Genomic DNA, 27,835 nt, shown 5'->3' with positions numbered 1-27,835 from the left:
TGGTACGGTTTTTGCCGCAGTGGTTTAAAGGCACCTCAGTCCTCTGTTCTCTGGGGAAGAGCAGAGATGTCCAGAGGCAAGGCTCCAAGCCTGTCCAGTCCCCCCTCTATCCTCCCTGATGGGAGCTGGACGGAGCAAGTAGATGAGAAAACGGGGGGGCGGGTGGATGGCCGGAGGCATATGGGACGGGTGGGGTGTGGTGATTTGGGGGGGAAGAAACTACTGGGGTGCACAGGTTAAAGGTCAATGTCCCTTATCAGCATAAGAAAGAACACATGTCTTCTGCACCGCCTAATTGTTGTCATATTGAGCAGTTTAAACACCTGATCTGAACAAAATATACCCTGAGAGAAACTGGAAATCTATACTGCAGAGATCCCTCACGTGGCTTTTATTGAGGACGGCAGCTAGTTGGGATGAAACTCATGTCCCACAGTGTGCAGAGGCAGGGGCATTTTATATCCCAGGAGAAAGGTGTGTAGTGGTGAAAATGAGGCTAGAGTGTGTGTGTGTGTGCGTGTGTGTGTGTTGCCGTTTCCTTTTACAATGCAGCCCCTCTCTAAATGCTCACTGGAAGGACAGTCGGCGGCTTACTCAGCGAGCCCTAATGACGATGGCGCGAGCAAGATTTAGAAACCCCACCTTAGCGCTCCAGCGTTGCAGACAAACATGTAAACAGAAAGAGTTGCAGACACTTGTGTGCACGTTCACATGCGCAGACTGAGGGAATAACACCGCTAGTAGACAACAGCTCCCAGGCATCTCCTGGCCCCCGAAGTGTTGCTTTTCCTCTTATCCAATATGTTTTGACTGCAACAATAATGCCTGAACATGGAAAATAACATCACACCCCGCTGTGATTTTAGATACCTTACAAACATAACAATTAATGACTTGGAGCCCTGAGACATCTGGCCAGGAGATTCAGCATGACTGAATGAAACATCTCATACTCTCACACGTTACCCAGCGTGCATTTGTCTTACTGTTCATGCTGAAGCTGGATCCCGTTGTTGGAAATATGGAAAGTGAGCATTTTTGGCACTTAAAATAAAAATGTCAGCAAAAAGACCATGCTTCAGTGTAGTGTTAGTACATGCAACATGCATGACACATGTAGTTTGCATGGCGCATCCCTGAATGCATACTGCTCACAGAGTGGGCTTAAGTCGACTTAACTGCTATTAGTGGGGCATTATAAAATGTGTGTGTGCACGTGCAGTCAGGGCCTGAGGACTGCAGCAATGTGTGGGCTATTGGGGTGGGGTTAATGAGCTATTCTGTGACCCCTGTCACCCCGCGGGATTGCCTTGGGGAGACAGGCTGAGACAAACAGGAAGACAGGGTGACAACAAGCCTGTGGTTGCAGTCTGCCTCAGGACTTCTTGTTAGAATTAGTCTTAAAAATAGTAGAGATGGCCTCACCTTAATTCATATGCTTAAATAGCATCTTAGCCTTTTCCTTTGGAACCAAACTAGCTAATTACAGTTCTCTTATACTACATTTATAACTGAAATATAAGAAGCATTATGGTGTGCACAGTAATCTGTTATTTATTTAATAACTGGGGAGGTCTTTATTCTTCAGTCATAATGTACACACTGTGTTGTCATGTCTGGTGAAGAGGATGAATGAGCCTAAGAGATGTATGGCAGCAAAATGAGGCTCACTCAGCCTTAAAAAGACAATAGCAGCGACAATACTGCCACCTTCTGGTCAGTTTAGAGAACTGATTTCATAGGTGGCAGCCGTTTATGAGGAAGGCCGTAAAACATAAACACATAATTTAAGAAGATCACATAGAATAAGAATGCTATGATTACACATCTTTCTAAAGGTAATTGTGTTAGCTTTGTGTTGACAGGCAGGTGTTGCTCTAACACCTTCCTGTTACAACTGTAGAATTTAAAAAGTTATTTGATAGCGAGTACTATAACACTGTACACGCTGTATAATTAACAGGCCTTTGTTTTATAACACTTCCACTTAAGAGCACTGTTTACACAAACTTGTGTCAAAACACACACACACACACACACACACACACACACACACACACACACACACACACACACACACACACACACACAATTATCCACACAAAGCTTTGCAACCATCATTTTTAATAGAAAGATTTTATATTCTTTAAACCAGACAACCAGATGCCAGACATTTTTGGATATATTAAAAAAAAAAAAAAAAAAAGGAAGAAGAACAGAACAAATAAAAGACACAAAATGGAATTATATGGTTTAGACTGTGGATTTAGTGGTCTCATGTACAATTTCTTTGTGTTGCCAAAAAGTGCAAATTCTCTGAAGAAGAAAAAAAAAATCACCTATAGTTCACCCTGCAGCTTCCAACAGATACACACTGACAGATTTCTTAGCAATGAGCAGAAAAACAAAAGAGGTTATGGAATAAAAATCCACACTGAATCATGTAGAGAAAAACATCTGCTGCACTCTGAATATGTCTATTTATATTTTCTCGTCGCTGTCACTGGAGTTAATGGTAGAAGTGAGCAGGTATTCCACCTCTGGGATAAATTTGTGATACACAGAGCGATGCATGTGCCCAGCAACAGGAATGAAAGAAAAAAAAAAAAAACAGCGCGCACACACACACACACACAGACACATGTGGAGCAGCTGTTTTCTGCTTCGTGTGATTCTGTGTAGATTTTCACTGAAATGTCCAGATTTGAGAACTGGGTCACTTTAAAATGTACATCAGAAAAAAACCAAAAAAAACCCCAACTCTATAAAGAATTATAGTAATCACAGTTAAACTCAATCTATAAATAGTAGCCTATTTGTCTTCTCTCCCACATTAAACCATTTACTGAACTATAAATTTAATGAATGCTTATTATGATCGATAGTATTCTTTCCGCTCTACTGCAGTAATCTTGATTCGTCGTAGATGTTAAGGCCAAAACGTACGTCTGTACGGATCTGAGAATGGAAATGACGGTTATTTGACCATTTCGTCCTGTTTTTCATAATCATTTACGCTTAATATGGATACCAGATCCAACCTTTACCAACAGACAAAGAGATTCTGCAGTAGATACGACAATGCATGTTTAACATTCAGCACAGCGAGCCTTCTCAGAAAGCTTTGCAACTGTTATACAGGTTTCTGTTTCAATAAAGAGTCTCCAGAAATTAAATCAAATCACCTTTCTCCCCAAAAGATCCCAGACAGCGAACAGAGAGCAGGTGGGGGGGAGGTTTGTCCCGTACCCCCGCCACCATCACCAATGCGTGACTATGCAACAAGCTGCAAAACAGGTACATATAACAGAGATGTGTTTGTTTGTGATGAGGCGACAGCCATCTTCATTGTAGATACCAAATATTCAAGTTTTTCTTGTTTTTTTTTTTTCTTATATAGTTTTTGCATTTAAATAATCAGTTGCATTGAGAAAACAAAAAGACAGGGACAAAATAACCAAAACAATATTGATAAGGATGAAATAAAAGCACACAATTTCAGGATGGCCTTTCGCAAAGTGCTTTTGTTACAATCGCAGAAGCTGATAAAAGGCAGCTTGATAGTGCTACACCGGGGCCTTTTAAACTATCTGTCTACATGTCTGTCTGTCACATAGTAGTGGGATAAAGAGGCTAGACAGACGGACAGAAACAGCCATCCGCAGAATGTCTAACACTTCCTTGTCCCTCCTCAGACGCACGACCTTGCTAAAAAGTGGGAATCACAGTATGAAGTTATGGAATGTATCCCAAACTGGTTTACGTTACCAACAAGTGAAAATGTCTCCTCTTCCATACCTCATCCACACCTCCCTCCCTTGCCAATCCCCCTGCTGAGGGTGTGTGATCTTTGATCAAAAGCCAGTCGGCAGCAAAGATGTTGACTACGATTCCACAGAGAGGGAGAGCGATGGGAGAAGAAAGTGAGAGAACACGCAAACCCCCCTCCCCTGTGCTTTTCCAACCCCATGTCTTTTCAAGCACGCTACAGTCCGACTAATAAGACTGAATCCCAAGTGGCTTCCTTCCCTCCAACTAACAATTCACTGGATCAATATTAGATGGAGAAACAGGTTGGTCGCATCCACTTTACAAAGAGGGAACTGTTCATGCCAGTACCTTTCTGGGAATTATTACGGTAAATATTTGTATGACGAAGAAAGAAAAGACAGAACAAGAACACAGAGTTTGATTAGACATACGATCAACTGAGCAGACACTGAAACCCAATGCATAGCAGTGAATTTTCCACCTGAGTAGTACTTACATAGAGACAAAAGAGATATGCAACATTCTGATGGTTGCAGTTCCCCAATGTGAACTCTGCGGTGACCTCTTTTGTGTTACGTTTCTTAGGCCACGTATTTCCCATCAGCGTAGAGGACCAACACTGAACAGTTACCTGGGCTTCCTGCTCTCATCCCTGAAAACAACATTCAGCCCTCTCCTACCACCTGGATTTGCTCCTCCCTGTATGCCAACCTTTGTATCTCCAGAGACAGAGAAAGACTCCAAGTGCAAACTGTCCCCGCTTGGCTGAGAGCAGCCAACAGACAGCAGCCTGCCTCTCTGAAGGACCCAGGGCTGTCTGTGTAAGTGCCAGAGCCACGCTGTGCATACTGCCGTACTGCATATGCTGCGCTCAGCTTGCCCTGCTTCGACAGCCTGATGGAAAACGTGCAAAAAAATAAATCAGGTGTGCAGCAAAATGACGAAGCAAAGCAAACAGCCCCCTTTCTGCTGCCACGAGTCGCCATATCACCATATTAACAGTCACCCCATTCTGCTTTGTTTGATTTTTGCAGTTATCGTGCTTGTTATTGTCTTTGTTTTATGGCCTTCTCAGATAGATTTACAAAAAGTCTTTGATAATAGCACAGAAAAAAAATAACATTTCAAGGTCCATTTGAAAGAAAAGGAAAAAACAAAACAAAACACAGTTGCAATGAAGTTCTGAGACTGTCTTGGTGCAGCCTGTGTCAGAGTAACCTTGGCCTGGGGCTGAGGCTGGGGACACACCAGCTGTGGAGCCACGGAGGCAGAGAGAGACACTAATATATCAGTTCATTCAGTACTAACTATCGTTTTAGTACGAGCCAATCAGCTTTAACAATTTGGTTTCAATGTTACAAGAAAAGTGTTTAAATGGTAAAAAAAATAAAAAAAAATAGAGTTTTTTAAAATTTTTTATTCCTGTCCACATAAGGCACACTGTGGCCCTTGTGTCTGCACAATCCACCTGGTGGGAGTGAGCCTCAGCCCCACGCCGCATGACATTACCGTCTGAAAACACACACACACCACCATGAGCTCAGCACTGCCCAGTCAAGGCCACAAAGTCACCGTCTGTCTCAACCAGAGAACATTTAAACTCAGCTCAAACAGCAGAAGGTAAATGGAAATCATCCAATTCAGCAGTAACAAAAGTATTTAAAAAACACATCAGATTTTAGGATCGATAATCCGTCAGTGGACTCAACATAAGACAAAAATCTCAGAATGACAAAGAACTGGAATGAGTATCTGTGGCATCGTCAAACATTGCATCTGAGCCATCATCAGGAACGAGTAGTTTTTTTTGTTTTTTCAGAGAAGATTTGCTGCTTGCCTAAATTTTCTATATTTAGATTTTCATGTATAAAGAGCATGTATGATTGACTTCTATCAAAAAGACAAAAAAAAAAAAAATCCCAAATCTCTTTTTAAGAGCCTTCAGATTAAACAGTAAAAGTAATAATCAAACATTACATTGGTAGCTTAAAATGCCCAGTGACTTAAATGAAAGCAGTTTTTTTCTCCTTTGGTGTTTATTGTTGCTGGACGTCTGTATATTTTGAATATACTATACATGATTATTTCTACGGAGGGGTTGGATGGACTCTTAATGAGACCACTGAGTATTAACCACACTGCTCTGTGCTCATGGAAACTCGCAGGCCTTTCTGAGGTCCCCTGTCCTTTTCCCATAAGCAGGACAAGGACATTTAACATTAGTGCAAACTTTTGCTCTTTCAGCTAAAGCACCACTTCCAGTGCTATCAGGCTTTTATCCATAACCCCACCCAAGCACCCATTAGCCCCACCTTCCTGGCACAACATCCCAAAACCATGACCACACACACAACACACGCACGCGCACACTCACACTCACACCCACACCCACGTATAATTATTAGAAAAAAAAAAAATAGCTGTAGCACAACACGTTATTTTAAGAAAAACGAGTGTAGACAGAAACAAAAGGCTATACATCCTTACACCTCAAATTCTATTTTCCACAAGGATACAAAGAGTGAGAGAAAGCAAACTCAAGTAAGTAGACACACATTTCTGCATATGTATTCCAGAGAAGGGCATCTGTGTGTGGCTTAGTCAGGGAGGCCCAGCCTGGAAAAATTATAGACATACTTTCAATATCTCTTGTTTACAGTAGACTAAGATGGAGGGCAAAAAACTTTGGTTAATCAACAAACAACATAAGACATTTGGGGAAACATTAAGGTCCAATGAAACATTGTGTTTAAGATGACCCACGGGTCTTGACAGGTAAAACTTCTGCCACGTCAAGATAAGTGGGTTTAGGCAGTCCAAGCCAAGTACCACGATACATGAAGATCACAAGACATTAGACTGCCCCGCTTACATCGGTCTGCCTGCAGGAGTCAAACTGTGCAATAATTAACCCCATCTTTATCATAACGAAACAACAAAAATAGAAACTAACTCTCAAGACCTGGCCAAACCCTGACAATGGCCAACAAGGGTAAACAAAGAGTTATGCAAATCTGCAACAAGAGAGCCGTGAAGTAAACAAGCAACTGTCCAATGTGTTGTTCTACAATATGGTATTTTCGCTCCTGTGGTACCGCGGACCTATTATCACTGCAGTTCCTCCGAGAACACATGTAGATTTTAGAGTAGCTGGTGAACAGATGGGGTAGATACCAAGTTTGTTTATCCAGCGTTGTCCTGAGACCCTTCAGCCTGCCAGCCAGCAATGCATGCTTGTGCACATGCATGCAAAAAAAATAAAACAATAAAAATGCATGTATGCACGCACACAGCGCTCTTTCCACTTGTCTACCTCCTCCTTCTATCCCCTTACTTTACATTAAGACGAAAAAAAAACAAAAGAAAAACAAACAAAAAAACCAATCACTAGATTTTTTACAACTAAATTCAAGTGCATTCAGTTACATGGATTGATTTACTCTTTTTTGTGTGTGTGGACCTGCCTGGCTTCTCTTGTAGAGATCGACACTCGTCTCCTCTTTTCTTTTTTGGCAGCTTGTTGTCAAAACCTGAACGAAACCAGCGAAGGAGCTCGACTTCACCATCACGCACTGAAGGAAAAGGCTGATCTCATTTGCAACTGGTTTGTTTCAAAGTACCCGTTTCGTTGACCAAAGTGCCCTCCTCAGTAACAAAGTGCAATCATGACCTGCCTCTTCCCATCCAACGTGCAAAAGGACTGATAGTTGAAAAAAAAGCACTACTGCAGAAATTACAGGGTGGGCTGGGGGAGGGGGGGCACTCTACATCACATGCATGTTCTCTTAACGCAAAAGGCTCAATGTGCTCGTATGGAAACTAAAGTTGGATTCTGGAGTTTATTATTGTTTAAGACGAACAAATCCAAACGTATGGAGTCGCTGACAATATTCAAACACATATGTCAGCTCTGGTGTTTTCCCCTTCTCTACAGGATACCTGGACCCAGTGAGCATGTGTGTGTGTTAGCGAGACAAAGTGTATTGGGGCTGGCAGCTCAGGGTGCATGTTTGAACAGGCTGTGGCTGACTCACACACGCTGATGATGTGGCCAGAGGGACCCTGGCTGCCACGCACACACACACGCACGCAAACACAGTCGCACACTAAACTGCCAGCACCAGGCGTCCTCCCCACAGTAACACCAGGCTCTAATATAATAATATCCCCTCCAGGCTGGTTCGGGGGCATTAGAGGACTACAGAGGGAGAGGGAGTGAGAGAAAAGGCCTGATTTGATCCCCTCCTGCCTGGAAACGTGGCTGAGCTGGGGGAGATTATTTTTTGGAATGCAACAGACATTGCGAGATCCCCCTCCCCTTCCCTCGATCCCCTCCCCCATCAACCAGCTGCAGCTGCGCTCCTATTTGGCCTCCCAACTTGGACAGGTATTTATTGCTCTCTTCATCATACAGGTTGCCTTACGGTTGTGTGGTCCCCAGGGTAAAAAGATTGGAATAAGCATAAACCTCCTCGCACATCAGCCCGCTTCCTTTAAATATTACCTCTCCCTCAGTTGGATATCTTTAGTAAAGCTGTGCAAACATAGAAAAAAAAAAGGTGCTCGTCTATCTCTTCGTACTCTTTGTCACTCTCTCACTCAGGCTCCTTTAACCTGCGGTTGGTTAAGTGCTACCCGCGCCTTGTCACACAAGGACAGAATCCGAAAAACTGCAAAAAGTTAAGCACATTCATTCAATCGACCCCCTCGTCCTTTGGGCAGGAACTTTACATATCAAGTGTTAAGTTTAGGACAAATGGGTGAATCAATGCTTTTTTTTTTTTCCTCTCTCATCGAACATTCATACAGTTTGTTTTGTTCACCCACAAGCTTCACTCTCTGAGAAATATGACATCAAGCCTACGAGGAAAAAAAAATGTGATTGGTAACTACAACTCAGCATTAAGAGGGGCCAATGTCATATCACCACCTGCTGTATATACATGTATACAATAATAAAGTGTCAAGTACCCAAAGCAGTCAAAAAAATAAAATGTTGAGAAACAAAAATTAAGACAAAATCAAAAGGGCGAACAAACATATTGACACTGCAGGGCTGTGAGGGATAAGAGGCCACGTAGTAAAGCCAACATGTACATTGACAATGGTAGTGCTTCAGAAACACAAACCCTCCACCCCTCGTATTCCCGAGTCCTGCAATTGGCGAGCCCCCATTAAAGTGGATTTGACTCAAAGTGAATTTGCTTTTCAGTAAGACAAGCCATAGATTCTTAAAATGCATTTTAGAGAGTAAGTAACACTTCAATCAAACCCCTGCCTCATTCTTTCTGGAACATTTAGAGAAGAAAAACTGTTGCATCAAAACTGTGGCGAGTTTTCCTTGCATATGCCATATTGTGGCAATGGTGTTTCTATGGTAACTGTACATTTCAGACCTGCAAAGAATAGAAAAAGAGTTGTTTTCATTGGGAGGATTTGTCCTCGCTTCACCCGTACAGCAGCCAGAAGGTGCTTGACAGACACCTTTCTTAGAGCTTGAAGGCTGTGAGGACAAAACCAATAAAAATCTAAATCAACTGCATAGTTGCTCAGAGTTCCTTTGTATCTATCATACATTTGCCTAAGCACATATGCCACATATGTATAAAAACCCTATTATTACAAAGAAAGAAATGACCCAGAAAGTGGACGTAATGGGTGCATGATTTGAAGCGTTCTTTGCTCTTTAACAAATAAACCAACTTAAGTGCTTGCAATTCTACGCCGTGTCCTAAGTAATAGGAGAAAGAAATATAAAGATTAGATTTTTGTGACACCCTGATTTGGTTTATAGAGGAATAGTTAGTTGTTTGTTGTAGTTTTTTTTTTGTATTTTTTTTAAATTGCCTTTGCATCTTTTACTCCTCTCTGTTCATTGGCCTGTCTCACAGGCGGTGCAGAGTGACTATGGTGTCCAGCAGTGTCCTTGTCTTCCCTGCAGTCTCAGGGCCCTGCCTCCCCTGCTAGCTCCTGCAGCTGAGGACTGTGTGCATGTGCTCCAGCAGCAATCTCCACCTCCGCTGCTGAGGTCGACTCCGATCGCCGCCTTCCCCTGATGGTATGAGACCCGGGGCCGGTGTCGGATCCGGGGATAAGCAGGCCCACGGGGGCCTCGAGGAGCCCTGGCTCTCTCACGCGAGGTTTCCGGCCTCGACGGGAGGGGATGCCGTTGCAGCCGTCCTTCTTGAGGTGGCGGTGCAGGTGATCCGAGCGCACAAAAGTCTTAAAGCAGCTCGAGCACTGATAGGGGCGCAGGCCGGTGTGTACACGCATGTGGTTCTTCAGGTCGTAGTTGTGAGCAAAGGCAGCTCCACATTGTGTACACAGGTAAGGCTTCTCTCCTGTATGCTTCCGCATATGAACCTTGAGCTTGTCCTGCCTGAGAGGGAGAAAAATAAACACGGTCGAGTAAGAATACAAAGGCAAAAACTCTGCTGCACTAGAAGATCGGTTCACACCCATTTGAATGCACTTAGTGCACACAGCCAACTTCAGGTTCTAATCACTCGTGCAATATCACGTACAAATACATAATTAACTCAAACTATATTATTAATTCTCACACATACAGTGGCCAGCCTAATATGCTTTGGATGGATTTATTTCCCATTTAAGAGCCATCTCCTGGATCTCCTCCAGTTCTGTGAAGGTACCCTGTCTAACTGACGAGAAGCCATAAACTTAACCTTTTAATTTGTGTAAATGCACGCAAGAGCACTATTGCTAAATGATAACAATATCAGTTTTATATCAGCGTTTTACGCCTTTTGTTAACATGTATTTGACGACAATACAACAACAATTGACAGATTGCAAAAATGTTTAATGGACACCTGAATTTCCTCTGCAGCGCAACGGTTGCAGGATAATTTGGAAAGAGCTGACATTTATTGTGAAGTAGTACTGTAGTACTGAGTGCAGCTCAAGTTTGCAGCTTATATTTATCCACAAGAGTCGTACTGGGACCGACTTCTGTAGGTGTCGCACATGAGCGAATAAAACAGCTCATGTGGAAAACTTGCTTTCCAAATTGTGAGGTCTACAACACTGCAGTCAAAACAGCATACAGCATGACTCTATATCAAAACGCATCTCATAACACAAAACTATTTGACTTTCCAATGACACCACCTACTAAACTTTATCAGACTTCTTTGGCCTTCATCTGACTCTTGTCCTTCCCTCCCCCCTTTAGCCCTTACTATCTCTCCAGCTCCGAGCTCTTAAATCGCCTAACCCTTCTGTACCGAGGGCAGAGGGCTTCTAAACAAACAAGCGTAGTTAAGACAACTGCATCTGAACACATACACACCCACCCACCCACAGGTGTGTGTATGCAAGTGCCAGGTAAGTGGATTAGCTGTCATACAAGGAAACAAATAAACCCACTGCAACGCTCAGAGGTCTGTATACCTGTGCCCTAAATAGAAATGTTAACCACGAAACGCATGTGTGTGCACACATACACAAACACACGATGCAGACGCATAGTTAGGGTGAAGCATTGGAACAAAGTGGCACACTGACAGAGGTGAATTATTTAAAGGACAGGGGTGATTTATTGCTGTGCGATGCACACTCTTAACCTTGTTCAAACAGGATTAAGATTACAGTGCCCCCTTCCCACTGCCAATCTGAATTTACGTAAATTTAGATTGGTCTTCCCTACCTGCCAGCAGAGGTTTTGGCTATTTCTAGCCAACTGTATCTATTTCCAGCACAAGTCCACTGATTAATTAATTAAAGGAACGATTTCATGGAAAAGTTAAGACTTAAATAAGAGGAAAACATGTGCACTCGAGTACCCTTCTGTAGCCTAGTCACATTTATTTGAGCAGGACATGGCAGATTTCATTAGAGAGGTAAGGGAGTGACAGAAAGAGAGAGGAGGGGGTGGTGTAACTACTCTGCTGTGGGCAATAATCAACATAACCAGAGATCAAAAGTTCACATTACTGCATTGGAGCACATAGAGCACCATCCAGCGCCTGTAATCCCCCTCTGTATCAGAGCACAGCACTTTATAGCAGCCTTCCACTAGATAACACTACCATGGCACTGCCTTCTTTTATAGGACCCCTACGTTAAAATTCCAGGACTTTGCTATGAAGGCTGTCACAATAAAACAGACCTTTACAACCCTCCAGCCCCCTCTCTCTGACCTGAAAGATTCTACGTGGCATTGTTATTAACATTCAGCTTCAATGTTATGTCGGGAAAAATCCTGGTTAGGGCCTAATCACTCCATCTTCACGTAAATACACACGCACACACACAGCTTCACAAGCTGCACTGTCTACTTAATACAAAGCTAAGTTGGTTAGCGCTAATACTCCTGCTCTTGGCTTTGTGTTTCCCCGCTGCTGGCCATTTTGTCAACAGTGTCCAAGACTATTAGCACATGTGACTTGAGGAAGTCTCTTCATTAATTGGGCTTACCTGGTAAAGCGCACTTTGCAGATGGCGCATTCGTAGGGTTTCTCTCCCGTGTGCGTTCTGATGTGACGCGGGAGCTTGCCTGCCCCTTGAATGACCTTGGAGCATATGGGGCACTTCTGGAAGGCCTTGGAGCGCATCTTCCGTTCTCCTCCACCCCCGCTGGCTCTCTCTCCGACCCCCCTCTCTGCTCCTACTCTGTCTTGGGCTGTACTGCCTCTTGATAACCAGAGTGATGGCACTCCCTGCGTTACAGCGGATGACGCTGTATCTTCGTGCTGTGTACTGCTAAAATAATTCAAGTAAAATTCCATGTCAGGGTCATCGCCATCTCCCTGGTCCTCACCGGTCGTAGCACGCTCCTTCTGCCTCTCGATGGAGTCCATCATCTGCTGCAGGAGGGCACTTGCTGAACCCCTCTCCGTTATCATCGCCTCCCTACAAGTGTCCTCCGTTTCGGGCTCCTGCCCCAGCCTAGAATTGTGAGGGAGGTAGAAGTGTCCGTTTTGGGACGGAGGGTAGTATGAGGACCCCAGGGTTCCTCCATTACCCTGCACCGCGTCCCCATCCTCATCTTCATCCTCATCGTCGTCTTCTTCCTCTGGTTCCTGTTTAGGGACCTGGGACAAGGCGAGGGCCAAGGGGGAGTAGTACTCGCTGGGGCCAACAGGGGCCCCGTTGCTGGGGGTGCCCCCATTACCGTGATTAAAGTGCAGGTGTGCGGTGGGCAGGTCCCTGAGCTCCGGCGTGCTGCAGCTGCTGCTCCAATGCGCCCCTCTCTGGAAGTACTCCAGATACTCCCGGGCCCGCACCCGGTTCCCCTGCTCCCTTCCTCCTTTGCCTTTCCCATCCTCATCTTCACCCTCACCTTTTTGCTCACTGCCCGCCTAAAAATAAGAACAAACGAAGTGTTACAAGCCTGTGAAAAAAAACACAAATAAAAACATAAAGAGAAGACGGACTAAAGGTAGAGGAGGAAATGCATGTTTAAAATAAAATGTTTTAAAATGTTTATCAGATACAAAAGGATGATGCGTGCAGACCTGTAGGGTCTGATGCTTTTCAGCACTGACTCGGTATCCTGGATGCAAACCGAGGCGCTCAGTACGCTCATGGGTATTAGTATGCGCAATGAGAAAATGAAAACTAATTGGCAAAGAACATTCATGCCCGGTGTATGTATAAAACGAACAATAACGCAGCACACGATCCTGTGTATGTCTTCGCTGCCGTACTCTGTAACTCTTAAAAACACCAGTCTTGAAAAAGGTTGTCAAGAGGCTTCAACTTTTGATAAAATGTAACAACAGATGCTAGAAAGCTTCCGATAATGATTTGACATCACATCATCTTATCTCATGATGTAAAGCATTATCCATGCAGTGCAGCATGTCACAGCTACACTTGATCACATTGAAATGTAGTTGCAATGTGCTGTGTCTGTACTCTGTTAAAGAGCATGCTGTCGCTCCATGAATGCTGTTGGCTCAGAATGAGTAAGCGCTGAACTAACCCCACGGCTGTGGGAGTGTGTTTGGCATAGTGAGAGAAACTGATAAAGGCCGTGATATAAGCTTCACTATGCTGAGCATTAATTGAAGTTGATGGCTTAATGACAGGGTGGCCCTTTGACCATGTGAATGAATCAGTTACTTGGATAAAGTACAGTTCATGCCTAAATTTGAATTGTGACACAAGTTACTTTAGCATTAAAAGTCTCATACCGGCGGGGAGAGCACTTTGGTGTCCAGCAGGTGTGTACAGACATCCTGGACAGGTGGGATTTCCAGGAGACGTGCAGCAGCAAGGATCTCAGCCACACTGCTGTGACTGACTGTCAGCGTGGCCGTGTAGGCAAAGTCCAGCAAAGCTCCCAGAGCCTCCGCTGTCACAAAGTCGATGTTGTAGATGTTCTGTTGGTCGGCGGCTACCCCTGACGTGAAGAGCTTATGGAAGTAGGTGCTGCAGGACGCCAGGACGGAGCGGTGAGCTGGGAACTCCCGATCTTGGGAAACCAGGAGCACGTCACACAGCAGCCCGCTGAGCCGCTGCTTGTTCAGGCTGCCCAGTATGTCTGCGCTGTGTTCAGGGAAAGGGATCCCCACAGGACCTTCCTCCGCCTCTCCCGCTCCACCTCTCCCTCCTCCACCCCCACTGCTTGCTATCCCCCTGAGCCGCCTTCCGCCCCTCCCGCCGGCTCCTAACGACATCTTCCACCAGCCTGCCGCCGAGCCGCCTAGCACAGCCCCCACCCGTGTATCCGTCCTGCCGTCTGTCCGTCTGCCTATCTGAAGGAGAGTAGAAACAGGTGGAAAAGAAAAAGAGGAAATTAGCAGACAGGTATTACATAGACGCAGAAAGAGAAACAAACATGTATTATCTGAATCAAAAGTTTGCGGAGGCCTTATTTGAAAATTATTTAAATATCAAGCACAAGAACGGAGAGCTCTCAGTTCACAGTACGCAGCTGGTAAAAATACACGCATAAAGATTTTTAAATATCTTTGGAAAAACTGCAAAAACATCTACGAACTTGGGCCATATCTGGTAGCCCAAAAATTGACAATATTGTCAAATATAAAACTGAATGTACAATTAGGGTGCCTCCATTTGAGCTTTGAAGCAACATGTGAATACAGTCAAAAGAATTTCATTTCTTAAAAATTGTCATAACCAGTCTGTAGCCTAATATGATACCATTTGAATACAGACTTTTTTCTAGGCTATGATCTTCAACCAAATAAACTGTACTGACTTTTCCAGCCGGTCAATAAAAATTTCTAATGACTCACTCATCTTTATTCATTAATTTCTTGGCAGTTCAAAAACTTCTCTGCTGCTTTTTCACACCAACATGTCGACAGTTTCTGTGAAAATACATCAAACCTTCCCAGAACCACATACATCAAAATCTTCATGACATGCTGCTCAAAATAAAAAGAGCCTGCTATAAACCTGACTGAAACCAAACTTCACCATGAGCATTTCACACTTGCCAAATTTGCTGAACGCTGTAAACAATTTACTTTGTTCAAGCAGATTGGTTACAAACTCTGTGCAAAACAGGTCTGTTACATATATTTGGTGCAAAGAATTAGATTCTAATGGTGCTGAATAAACAGTAGCCTGCAACAATTTACATTTGGGTCAACAATTGGGTGAAGATGTTTGGACTGCATCCATGCAGGTGGCTAGGAGCCCATTTCCTTGTATATACGCCCACATCTATGGGAGTGTGCATGCACTTGTGCAAGGAATCAAGTAAGAGGTCGTGGAGGACAGATAGGCAGAGGGCTGTGGGGATCAGAGTGCATGCTGGGAGCTGGGCTGTGCAGGCTATGCTCTCTGTGTCGGTGGAGAGCCAGAGAGGGAAGTGAGAGAGGTGGAGGAAAAGAGGTGGAGGGGAGGGGGGGGGGGGAGGGGGGCTGCCAGAGCAGACCCTGTGGAAAAAACTCCACAGGAGGAGGAAGAGGACACGCAACAAGCTGCGAGGGAACGGTATTAAAAAGGGAGGTTGTCAATCCGGTCTGAGCTGGTTACCCCACCCTGTACTGTGTGCCAAGTTTCAGAAAAGGCCTGTCCCCTCGCTCACATGTGGGGGGAGATTAAAATGATCGACTGAAGCCTGCGCAGTGGAAGGGGGGTTTCGGCAGAACAAGCCATCCTTGATTTCTCTATGAACGCACGGGCACACAAAATACTGTAACATCAATAACATATCAAACACACACATACAGACTCCAACCCTTTCCCCCCTTCTCCATCTGCCAGGGAGACCCAGCAGGGGGCAGCGGGTGGTGGTGGGAAGCAGGGATGTGTTGCATGTGCTGCTCTCTACGAGAGCAAGGCATTGAAATGACATTCCTTCAGATCAGACCTTCTGGTGTGTTTGTACACTACACCCCACTAACAAACCTGCCAAACCTGGCTGCCTCTCCTCTTTTGTCCCAGTTCGCCCATGCTAACCTCTCCTTCTCTCTCCTCTGGAAAAATCTGATGACACACCTGAGATTTGGCAACATGTCACCTTTGTACAAATAAGGAGATGCATGTTTAAGCTTATTATGAGCAACTAAATAGGTCAATGATTTTTTTTTTTTTTTTTGCATTAATTACCCAAAAATCTAAAAGCTTCTACATCCAGAGATCACACACAAGACTGATTTACGTGTTTACATCATTGTGCTGTGTTTGATTAGTGTTAAATATGTAATGGCTCCACCATTTTTTTTATTATTTGCTGTAATTCTCTCTTAACTCAATTCAGTTTTGATAGGCAGCTGACCAGAAAGCCTCTGCAAACACTGCCAACGTCTTTCGCAAAGCTCTGATAGAAGCGGACTGTCAGACATGGCAAGAGCAAATTTTATTATCCAACCCCTCATCTGAATATGTTGAGGGAGGGGAGGGAGATGAGAGCAAAGACAAAGAGAGATGACACGGGAGGGAGAGAGCGAGCACGAGCGGTATGAGATGGAAGAAAGAGCAAGAGAAAGGGCAACCACATGGCTACCGGTCACGTCCTTCGCAGGTGGAAATAGATCTCTGTGAGCCCATCCAGACCCGAGCCAACCTGCTTCTCTCTAATACAGATCTACAGCACCTGCACTAGACCAGACAAGCTTGTATAGCACGCTATCCCCCGCACATACAAAGCTGACCCTAGGTCACGGCTTTTTGGGGTAAAGACGTTGAGCTGAGAGGAGATAAAGAAAAAAAACAAAACACACACGCATACATGCGCAAACTTGATCCAGCGCCAATGAAGCACGGAGGCACAACTCCGCATGCAAAAGCCACCTGTCCTCAAATAAACCTACAAAGAGCACTACGAAAGAGGAAACACAGTGCAACAAACCTGATCCTGACACCTCCTCATGGCTTGAAACATTCCTTATCACTAATTCATGCCTGTGGGTGACAAGGCCCACAGCCCGGCACAAAGCAGCGCAGCAGCTGTCTGTGTCCCTGGTGCTCCCCGTCCAGGGTAGGGCCTCCTCTCAAAGCTCAGTCCATGAGCACCCAGGCCTGCTTTGCAAGTCAAACAAGTCCTTTAAAATAGGACCTACCCATCCCTTCCCCGCCCTCATCACCTTCATTTCATCTGTAATCTGCCCCTTCCCATATATCTGCACACAACGGTCGTTTTTGACTTTCTGTTTTGCTGTTGTTTCGATTGACTGTGCAGTGACCTATGCATTAAATATCTTTGCCAAGACAGTTGTACCCGATTTTAGTCTCACTCGCAGACAAACACGTTATGACGGGAAGCGCGGGTATTTAGTAAAAGCAGTAGTATTTTGGCCGAAACACATCATCTGTGAAACATACCACTCATTCCAAAATACAAAGAAACAGTCTGCGCAACCTCAGGTGGTTTTTAGATGAGAAAATATATTGCCTAATGCACACAACAACAAAAAAGCAACCGAAAAACAACCGTCAACCAAATTTCACAGCGAATACCACATCAGTATCTGTCTGTTATTCAAAACTTTCAGTTACCTCTTTCTTAAACTTGAAAAACATGAAAATTTGTAATTGGCTCATAAAAATATTACACAACTCAAAAGTGCTGAGAAATCTGCCTTTAAAAGAGAACAAGCAGAACAAACATGAGTGAATTAAAGAGCCCTTAAACTATAAATGCTAATGGAGCATGTAGCAGCCATGTTTTAAAAGTGAAATGCAGGAAAATTATTAATTTTATCTGTTTGTAGTCCTAGACTTTTTACAAGAGAACAATTATTTCTCAATTTTACTCGGGTGAAGACTTTATGCATTCACCATCTCATTCGCTATCCAAGTAACTCATTTATTAGGACCTCAAGTGTTTGTATAAAGACTCGAGGAAACTGCGGCTCCAGAAATGAAAACGTGAAAAATCTTTGCATCTGGTTGGCCCTATGGCCCCGTCTATTCTTCCATAACACTTTAAAAAAAAAAAAAAAATCATATCTCTTTCTCCCTTGCCCTTATTTCACAAACTAACTCAACTGTTTTTGCCTCTATGGCAACAACCAAGGGAATCACTTTACTCAGGTCAATAAAGTTCAAGGTGGGACAAAGAGGACATCGCAAGATAACTGGAATGAGGAGGGGGGTGGCAGTTCCTAGGAAAAGTGGATTTTGATCAAGTGCCACAGCTAAGTGACTCATTGCTGCCAGCAGTGGAAGGAAACCTGATTGGTCATATTGGGAGCGAAGCAGGAAGAGAGTAAGCAACTGATAAAACTGAAGCTGCGAGGGCTGGCCTAGGCCTGGCAGCTTTCACTAGAAACTAACCATGGAAGCACTGCCAAAACATAGACACAAAGCCAGTGAAAAGGTGGTGGGTGAGGCAGGGCGTTAAACTTACAAGCTCGCTCATAACTCATGAGCACATGGAGGCCCAGGAATCCGGCTCAGATGTCAATGATAAACTCAAGAGATCTCATTCGGTTACCTGGTATAACCTGTTACAATAAGTGGAAAGGTAACCACCCACAAGTGGGGCAAAGTTTAATTTGAGGAAGCCAGCAGGGGGATTTATGATTTCCTTAAAGAGTGTTCGTGCTGCCGTACAGCTCCAGAAGAGAGACATGTAGCTGCTGTCAATGAAGTGCAGAAGCCCTCAAACTGTTCTGAATTTGCATGGTTTTATTTTCCTGACCGTTTGCACTGTAGTACTCAGACCCACAGCCTACTAAACACACAAACAAATAAAAACAAAACTGTGATTCACTTTAGCATGACACATCGAAATGACTGCTCTCGCAATGCACACAATAACAGAAGTATCTTTCTTTTTGCACCTGGACATCTTCTCTTATTAGACAGCATTTTACTTAAAGCATATGTAAATGATGTTCTGATGTAGTTTAAACTCCTGAAGTAGCAGTCTAAATAAAAAGGGACCTTCTTAAATAAAACACTGTTGCAAGCACTACAAATCTTGTTTTGTGGTCACTAAATGTAGAAAAGAAAATACCACGCTGGTAGATAATCAAATCTTTCAGATTTTGTTTTTTACAAGTAAAGCTTTAACTTCAACAATTCTTTAAAGCCAGTTACAGTTTTGTGGTTTTGATGACAATTTTGTGCCGCTGATCAGAATTATAAAACATGGTAGGGAGACTAACTTCTCTCAGGCTGCAGCATAATAAAACCACATCCACAGTCTGAGTTCCTTTTAGTGTGAGTAACATAGTTTGACACTGCCATGCTGCCAACCAGGAAGTGTATGAAAATCTAAGACGTGCCTTCAGAAACCGCACTACACCCCTACACTGCGTCGTCCGGCACAACTTGAGCTGGCCAATCGGTCGGTCCGCAGGCCCAACATGCCCCGGCTGCATCGCTCTGTGCATGCGCAGTCCAACGGGGAAAGAGGACTTCCTGTGAGTCTGTTGCAGGCGTGTAACAGAACCCGCTCTGTTATCAGATGACCAGCTCTCTGCTTGCTCGATCTCTCTGTCCCTACTGTCTGACCCCCCCTCCACGCACACACCACCGCCTCCCCCTTCCTCTCATCTGTCGCTCTCATCTCATCATTGCTCCATCTCTGTCTCAGAGTCTGCACTGCATGTATCCACCACATCACCCACTTCCCCTTTCCACTGCTGAGGAGGCAAAGCAGCGCAGACCAACCCACCCTCCCGAGTCTCACCATCCCCTAATGCATCCCACCCATCGTCTCTCTTGTTTCATTGCAAACCAATTCTCTAAATCAACGTGCGGACAGCGTCAGTTTGGTCTCATATCCTCCTTCCTGATCACTTGGCCTTTCTGCTTAATTAAAAATGAGCCTTTGGACTCTGTCCTACAGTTCTTAATATCAACTTCACAATAAATTAAAGTGTTGACAGAAGCCTGCCGCCTTCGACTATTCCATGGTTTTTACTTGATATTGAAAAACCCTCGCTTAACAAAACATTTAACTCCCCAAGTGTGGAAATTCAAGTCTAGCTTCACCCCCCCCCCCCCCCTCTGAAAAACATCTCAGCCTTTTACTCTCCCACTCTAATTTGATCAGGTTGTGTTGGCCTCTCCATAATAAATGTCCCAGAAGAGAACAGAAGAAGCCCCTTTACTCCCCCTAGACTTCAGCACAACAACAGAAAAACAACAGAGAGGGGTCTGTCTGTCTAGCCAGGCTGGAAGCTGTGGTATACTAAGCAGCTGACCAGGGGAACCAAACATTAGGGGGAAGTGAAGCTGCATTCACCATGGAGGAGGCTAACCAAACAATATGAACTGGAGATAAATGTGCAAACGCATATAAAAGAGCATGTATAGAGACGGGGCAGAGAAACAGTTTAGCACACAGCACGACAAGAAAATATCAACACGAGTGACACTAGATACTAGAGATTATGTGCCCACATGAAGAAAAAAAAAGTAAAACTCAACAAACACAATGACTGTTACATGCGATGTACAGTACACAGCCAACATTTCACTCCGAAACGAACCCTCAAACTGCCACGGCGACATCACGCAACCTGTCTTCTCAGTCTGTCTGAACCTGCTAGTTTTGGGCCATAGTGGTGTAGGCACAAACATACAGGAATATCAAACTGTATTCAGCCTCACCGCCAAATTGATGGGTGGTGTCTTGGACCTGCCCACAGCCACTGAAGTCCCCTGCAATTCCCCTGGAGTCTATTGTTGGTAACACAGACGCACACGCATGCGTGCACACACCCATACAAACACATATGGCGTCCTAGTTTAACCTCTTGCTGGAATTCTCTTGAAATAACTATACTTTTCTGACACAGTAGTACCTAAGAAATAACACAGCACAACATCAACACAACATTTACTGTAACTAATACATACATGCATTTGTTTGTAACACTGGGCTAAATAGAAAATATCGCCTGTCACCTTCGGAGAAACATTCCAAACACTTTCCCAGCACTTGGGCGTCTTCGTGTACTGCGCTCTGCTTGTACCCTCTCCGTGCCCACACACTTAAAAAACGAGTTCAGCAAGTATGCAAAGCCAAAAAATATGCATCTGGTTATCGGGCAAAGCAGCCGAGGGTTGCTATGAAGTCTTTAAACCACGAGCCGCAAGAAAGCATTACACGGCAGACAAGATTAGAATCTGCTTTTAACAAGATACTGGTGATGAAGTGGGTGAATGGACTGCGCAGAAAACATGTCATGAGATTGACCGTGGTGCAGCTGGCTGAGAAAACCTGAAATCAAGCCACAAGAACATAAGTTCTCCAGGAGAAGGTTTCCAGAGATTATGTGCTATTTTAATATTGCATGGACTTCGCTGTGACAGCTTCCCCTACAAGCGAAAATCAGCTGTCACGAGATGTGTCACATATTCTCTTTGTCAGCAAGAAGAGATGCCACTTACTGATGATTCTCAAATAAGCTGTTGCTCAACTGCTCACCTGTACCCTGTCAGCGATCAGCGTGGTCGCGCTGCTACAGTCTAGAAAACATCTGATATGGTGGTTTTTGTGGAGTTGGTTTAACAGCCCTAAAGAAGCAGCAGTACAGGATGTGCGACTGTCTTCATCTTTTCACTCTACTAATAATAGCAGCAGAGCAATTTAATCACAGCAGTAGGTAAAAAAACATTCAAAGAAAAGTGCATCTTAACAGCATAAAAATAACCCCCGTGCACAATGAGCTTAAATGGCCAGAGTTTAAAAAGTTAGCGTGGTGGAAAGGAAAAACTTTGTTTAAACAAGCAGCTATTTCTCTGTGCACAAACTTGCACTCAACAGTGACCTATTTGCCATTCTCTCCTTTATCTGCAAGTGGGTCAAGAACTCTGAACTCTGTCAAGCCCCTTTGCTCTCACCCACAACATGCTATGGCATTTATTTCCTCTGCTTGCCTCTCGTCTCCTTTCAGTGACAGCCTAAAGACCCAGTTTGTGTACGCGTGTGTGTGTGTGTGTGTGTGTGTGTGTGTGTGTGGATGCCTTTGTGGTGCTTACCAAATAGGCTGAAAATGTTTCCCGAGCCCTATCTGCCTCCCCTGCCTGCCGGCCAGCACTGCTGCCTCCGTCTCTGGGCAGGGCTAGAACTCCACCAGACAGGAAACTTACGAGTGGCCCTAGTCATACAGGCAAGCCCTTGCCTGATCCCACACAAACAGACACCTACCCCCCACCCCCCAACCACCAACACCACCCCCCCTCTATTTTCAGCCCACACCTCAGCTTTGCATCCCCCACCCTCATTGGCTTGACAGCAGCTCACTCACCACACCTCCTTGTTGGGATAGGCTGGCGGCTGTTCCCTTTCCTGGATGGCCGAGGGCAAGGCACTCTGGGATATAGAGTTCTGCAACTCCATCTGACCTGGTTTACGGTCCCTGCTGTACACTACGAGTCCCAGCTCCCTCTGCCCTCACCACCCCCACTATCTCCAAGCCTCCTCTAACGTAAGCACTCGGAGCTGAATTATACACTACAGTATGTTGCTAGCAGGCTGCCAGGTATTAAAGTACAGAGCAGCCATGTAGCAGGGCAGAGCTTCGCAGGGGGAAAAAAAAGCAACAACATTTCAGCCTCAACTGTCAGAGCAGTACTGAAGTCTTTCATCAGCTCACGCTACAGTGACATGGCAGACCCCTGAAACTCCTGCCCTAATTTGTGACTTATTCATATGGTGAGCAGTGTACCAGTGCCACTCCAACATGCCCTCCACACACAACTCACACCACACGGAGCCTTTCAATCGCTGCCATCCCCAAAAGTTGTTGCCATTGCTTTTATCATGTCCGATTGAATTATTTTTGGTTCCTCCTCCTTGTTCACTGCCCCCCCCCCCCATCTCTTTCTCTCGCTCTCTATCTCGAGAACCCCCCCTCCCCTACTCTCCCTCCTCCACCACCTCCACCTCCTCTAAGTGCTTCCACCTGCCTGAAAAGTTAATGCCTTGAACACATCCTATAAACTTTATCTCAAGATTCCCCAGAGGTAAAGAGCAGCACAGAGGAAGTACTTTAGAAGGATTAAAACAAAAAGAGGAACCTTAACTGGAGACTACTGCTGCGACCCACCTCTCCTCTCCTCTCTGGCCAACCCCCCCACCCTGCTCTCCTCTCTGGCCCCCTCCCTCATTCCTCTCCTCTTCTGCCCTGCTCTTCTCTGTTCGACAGGCCCAGGGCAGACAGAAGGGGGGGATGACAGGGTGTCTTTAGCTCACCTGCGATGGCCGTGGTGGTGCTTGTTGTGGGTTAGCTCAGCCCTCTCCTCTCCTCCTCTCCGGAGCTCTCTCTCCCTCTCACTGTTGTGCAGCTTAAAGCCCCGTATGCGCTAACCAAGCAGCAGCAGATCAACTCAATTCCCTTCCTGGTTTCTGGAGGGCAAAGAGGTCCCTCCCTTTCTCTCTCTCCCTCTCTCTCTCTCTTAAAGAAACAGCATCCCCCCCCTCGCTCTCTTCTCCCTCCTCCCTCCGTGGAATAAAAGTAAAGTGAAAATCATTTTGCGCTAAAACAGTTGACAGTTATCAAAGTAATAAAGTCACTCACATGTAACACCAATCATTAACCCACAGCTTCCCACTCAGCAGTTTCACAGTGAATGTCTTCCAGTGTTCCCCTCCACAGACAATCGTGTTTTCTTTCTTTCTTTCTTTCTTTCTTTTTTTTTTTTGGGGGGGGGGGAATGCTAAACAGTGTTGTAGTCCGTGTCTGTTCTCACCCGCCTCATCTCTTGCTGCTCCTTTCCTTTTCTCTGTCAGTTGAGTCGCACCCACCCATCCTATTGCCTGAGGTCATGGTGTCCCACCCCAAAAGCAAGTCTTGGCACATTCCAGCACATACACTGGGGGCTGCCAGCAACCCCCCTCTATACACATACACTCTGGCTCTGCACAGTGTTTGTGCATAATACCTGCCAGGCTCCAACAGGTGAGGTATTAGAGAAGACATTTCTAAGTGAAAACGTGTCTTACCCACTGTGGAGAACAGCGAGTTCCCGTGTGTAAATTTACAGTCCGTGTATCTGATGTTGCGCCACTTCCAACCACCCACTGGCACACCCCCTCAGTGAGAGCAAGCCAGCCATTGTACCACTGAGTGGGATGGAGCATAAGATGTATTTGATAATCGTGTTGCACCATGAACCAACCCAGCACACCTCTGAATGCACTTTTAAGCAAGATGTTTTAAGCACGCACATACAAGACACACTTTACACAATGTTGCTGTTTGTGAACAGTCTTTGAGCCACACAGGAGTCCCACAGTGTAGCAGAGCCTGACACTGACTTGGCACTGCACACATGCAGGGGAATTAAGGGCTATTTGGCAGGGTGAGGCAGTGACACACTGTCTGTCTAGAGGGCACTGTTCAGCCAATCTCCACATTAGCACGTGGGAGTTATAGCTCACAAAGTTCAGAAAAACATGTGAATTGCAGTATGTGAACCTTTGATGTTACCACTTGCTATAATTTCCAAAGCTAAGACAAGAGAATGCAGGTTGACCGGCTGTGGCCAAAGCGAAATGAAAAAACAAACAAACAAAAACCAAACCAGGATATACACATTCACATAAATACATAAAATTTTCACAAGATGCCTTCTATTCAGTTTTGCCCTAATTACCCACAATGAAAATGAGTTGTTCTCAGTCCACAGCAGTCTGAGATGATGTCAGACATTTTTATAGCAATGTCGCTTTTCGGTCCAATATAAACTGGTCCTCCCCAGTGCCAGACACCCCACATCAGATCTGGATTTGTCATTACTGTCTGAATGATGGTTTTGATTATATCTCAGCAAAAAAAGAAGGCAGTTAACAAGAATTCCTGTCCACAGACTGCCATGACCTTCTTACAAAAGGTCGATATATATTTGGTAAAAGATTTCTGTGACCACAGGCATAGACTTTTTTGTATAATCTCCAGTTTAGTCTTTAGCACATTTCACATGCAGGTAATAATGCTTAGTTTAATGAAACTGGCACAGGCTATTGTGTCTGTAAACATTTTTTCTTCCTGTATATGCAGGCCCCAAAGTACACTATCAGTGTAACTTGTAACTGTGAGTTGCATGTTATTATAGCTATCGTTCAAAAGGATTTCTAATGTACTAATGAGTGGAGAGAGTGTGTTGAGAGGATGGAAGGAGCACTTTGAGGAGTGCATGAATAAAGAAAATGAGAGAGGGTGGACAACAGATGGAGGAAAGTTAGTGAATCAGGAAGTGCAGAGGATTAGTAAGGAAGTGAGGGCAGCTAAGGCATGAAGAGTGGAAAGGCACTTGGTTCAGATGACATACCTGTGGATGTCTAGAAGAGGGCAGTGGACCTTTTGACACTGTTTAACTCAATCTTAGAGAGTTTGAGCCTGAGGACTGGAGAAGAAGTGCACTGGACTGATTTTCAAGAACAAGACTGATGTGCAGAGCTGTAGTAAATACACAGGGATAAAGCTGATGAGACACACCGTAAAGCTGTAGGAAAGATTTGTTGAATCTAGGTTAAGATGAGAGGTGACGATCAGTGATCAGCAGTATGGCTTCATGCTGAGAAAGAGCCCTACAGATGTGATCTTTATTTTGAGAGTGTCAATGGAGAAGTACAGAGAAAGTCGATGGAGCTACACTGTGTCTTTGCGGATCAGAAAAAGCAGATAATTGGCTGCTGAGAGAGGAACTGTGGCACTGCACGAGGAAGTCAGGAATGGCAGAGCAGTATGTGAGGGTAGTGCAGGACATGTATGAGGACAGAGGCAGCGGTGAGGCGTGAGGTAAGAGTGACAGATGGCGTTAAGGTGGGGGTGGGATTACATTGGGATCTGCTCTGAGCCTCTTCTTGTTTGCAGTGTGGACAGGTTGAGAGATGAGGTCAGACAGGACTCTTCAAATGAGACTGTGATCTGTAGTGAGAGTAGGTAGCATGTGGACGAGAGCCTTCAGAGGTGGAGGTATGCTCTTAGAGAAGAGGAATGACAGTCAGGAAAAGGAAGACAGAATACCTGAATGACAGGGAGACAGATGTAACAGTCAAGCTGCAAGGAGCAGATGAGTTTAAATACCTGGGGTCAGCCAACACAAGAGAGGTAAAGCAGAGAGTGCTCCATCGCAAATATAGCAAAGAATATACAACTGGATTAATGTCAGGGGATCTGTCCAGTTAATAGCATTCACTTCTGTCTTTAAAAGAATGGTTACTTAGTTACGGACCAAACACTTCTCTACCAACATTCACCGGGCATGTGTTCATGATCTTTGGTAAAATTTAATAAGGTCTCTAACTCGTTTATTCTGTTCCAGCCCAGTACGGCCACACTGCATTAGAAACACGCAGCGGGTGTTACCAAAATTTTTTCCAATGTGGGTGACCCAGAGGAAATCAGAATATTAGATCAGAAACAAACACAGTACAGAAAACCAGGACAGAAATCATTGTTTGTGTTTTTTTAGGCTCATGTGCAGCTATGTGCCTATAACGTGAAAATTGGCAGAGCCAGAAAAGTGCTTCATATAAAATAACTGTTTAATCATACACATGTAGTAAATATCTATAGTAAAATATCTAAAGTAAATTTACTCATTACGGGGAATGGGCCTTTTCAAAATTATGCATGTTCATTAACAATGTGGACACCTTTTTAAAAATTTTTTATTACTCATGTAATACTGAGTATGTTTATCTAATAAAAAACGCATAATACATTAAAATCTCTAAAATAAGTAAATAAAGCTTTAAATTCAATAATATAGAATAAAATGCACATTATTTGCATACCAAATACAGTGGAACAGAAGTAATAGAGTCTGGAGCCTGGATCTGCCGAAGATTCTTCCTGTTAAAAGAGTGTTTTTCCTTCCCACTGACGCCAAGTGCTTGCTCACAGGGGGTCGTCTAATGGTTATATAATGGTTATATAAATAGAAACTGAACTGAACAGAACTAGAGCAGCCAAGCGGCGGTGCTCGGCCTCTAAGTTACTTCTGCCTCCGTTTGTTTTATTTATTTTTTTAGCGTAGTTTCGAGCTGCCTCTCAATGCTAAAGTAACACTGCCCCAAAAGTTTTTAAAAATTACATTAAAAAATATAAAGAATAAAACTTACCGCGCTGAAGTCAGCATTCAGCAGCCTGGATTCCAGTCGCCATTTAGGTGTTAACCATCAAAGTTAGCTAACTAGGCTATCCCTACTCAGGGCACTGTTGCTAGGGTTACCAGCACTGATGTACGGAATTCTGTCAGCCAATCAGAACAGCTCCACAGGCAATAATTAAGAAATACTAAAGCCATCAAGCCAATCCCACTTACTACCTGCCACTCAAAATTCAGACTATGCACTAAAAGTAAGATTTTGTAAACATGTAGCCAAATTGTATTTTTATTTCATCTTTTTTTAATCCTTAGTTACTAATTTCTTTAAAATTAATGATTAAAAGCTGAAGAAAAAGCTAGCTGCAGTTTGCATATCGTAACTATTCAAATTAAAGGGGCTACACTCTCAGGCAGTTTTATTAGACACACCTGTTAATTTCCTCTTTATCTAAACAGCCAATCACATGGCAGCAGCTCAGTGCATTTAGAAAAGAAGTCATAGTTAGGACAACCTGCTGAAGCTCAAACCGAGCACCAGGTTGGAGAAGAAAGACGATTTAACTGACTGAATGTGGCAAGGTGATTTTTCCAGACAGCCTGG

The 27,835-nt window shown here is 44.4% G+C and overlaps 1 protein-coding gene across 7 annotated transcripts; it reads right to left on the bottom strand.

Moving 5' to 3' along the window:
• Positions 1 to 2,095: 2,095 nt before the first annotated feature.
• zbtb7a (zinc finger and BTB domain containing 7a) lies at positions 2,096 to 27,364 on the bottom strand. Of its 7 annotated transcripts, XM_086282461.1 has the most exons (5): positions 27,248 to 27,355; positions 25,450 to 25,577; positions 13,932 to 14,495; positions 12,211 to 13,094; positions 2,096 to 10,150 (listed from the first exon to the last, which is right to left on the bottom strand). In XM_086282461.1, exons 3-5 carry the CDS (start codon positions 14,415 to 14,417, stop codon positions 9,715 to 9,717), a joined length of 1,806 nt encoding a protein of 601 aa, XP_086138587.1. In that variant the 5' UTR covers positions 14,418 to 14,495; positions 25,450 to 25,577; positions 27,248 to 27,355; the 3' UTR covers positions 2,096 to 9,714. The 7 variants fall into 7 exon arrangements, with proteins under 7 accessions (XP_086138587.1, XP_086138586.1, XP_086138590.1 ...); XM_086282460.1 differs by lacking the exon at positions 25,450 to 25,577 and having other exon boundaries at positions 27,248 to 27,364; XM_086282464.1 differs by lacking the exon at positions 25,450 to 25,577 and having other exon boundaries at positions 13,932 to 14,491; positions 27,248 to 27,345.
• Between the last annotated feature and the right edge of the window lie 471 nt (positions 27,365 to 27,835).

Source organism: Aulonocara sp. 'chitande type north' Nkhata Bay, linkage group LG23 (genome assembly GCF_057382095.1).
Source record: "Aulonocara sp. 'chitande type north' Nkhata Bay isolate Kocher_YH1m ecotype deep benthic linkage group LG23, A_spYH_male_GT1.1, whole genome shotgun sequence".
Lineage (NCBI taxonomy): Eukaryota > Metazoa > Chordata > Actinopteri > Cichliformes > Cichlidae > Aulonocara > Aulonocara sp. 'chitande type north' Nkhata Bay.
This window is presented reverse-complemented; position numbering and strand designations above follow the sequence as displayed.

What these genes read in the sequence shown, in the direction of transcription:
- zbtb7a (XM_086282458.1), bottom strand. Translation starts at nt 17,098, where the DNA reads ATGTTTCAAGCCATGAGGAGGTGTCAGGATCAG. An exon ending in CCAAAGTGCTCTCCCCGCCG is followed by an intron (nt 13,095 to 13,931) that starts GTATGAGACTTT and finishes TCTTATTTTTAG; the next exon opens with GCGGGCAGTGAGCAAAAAGG. An exon ending in TGCAAAGTGCGCTTTACCAG is followed by an intron (nt 10,151 to 12,210) that starts GTAAGCCCAATT and finishes TCTCCCTCTCAG; the next exon opens with GCAGGACAAGCTCAAGGTTC.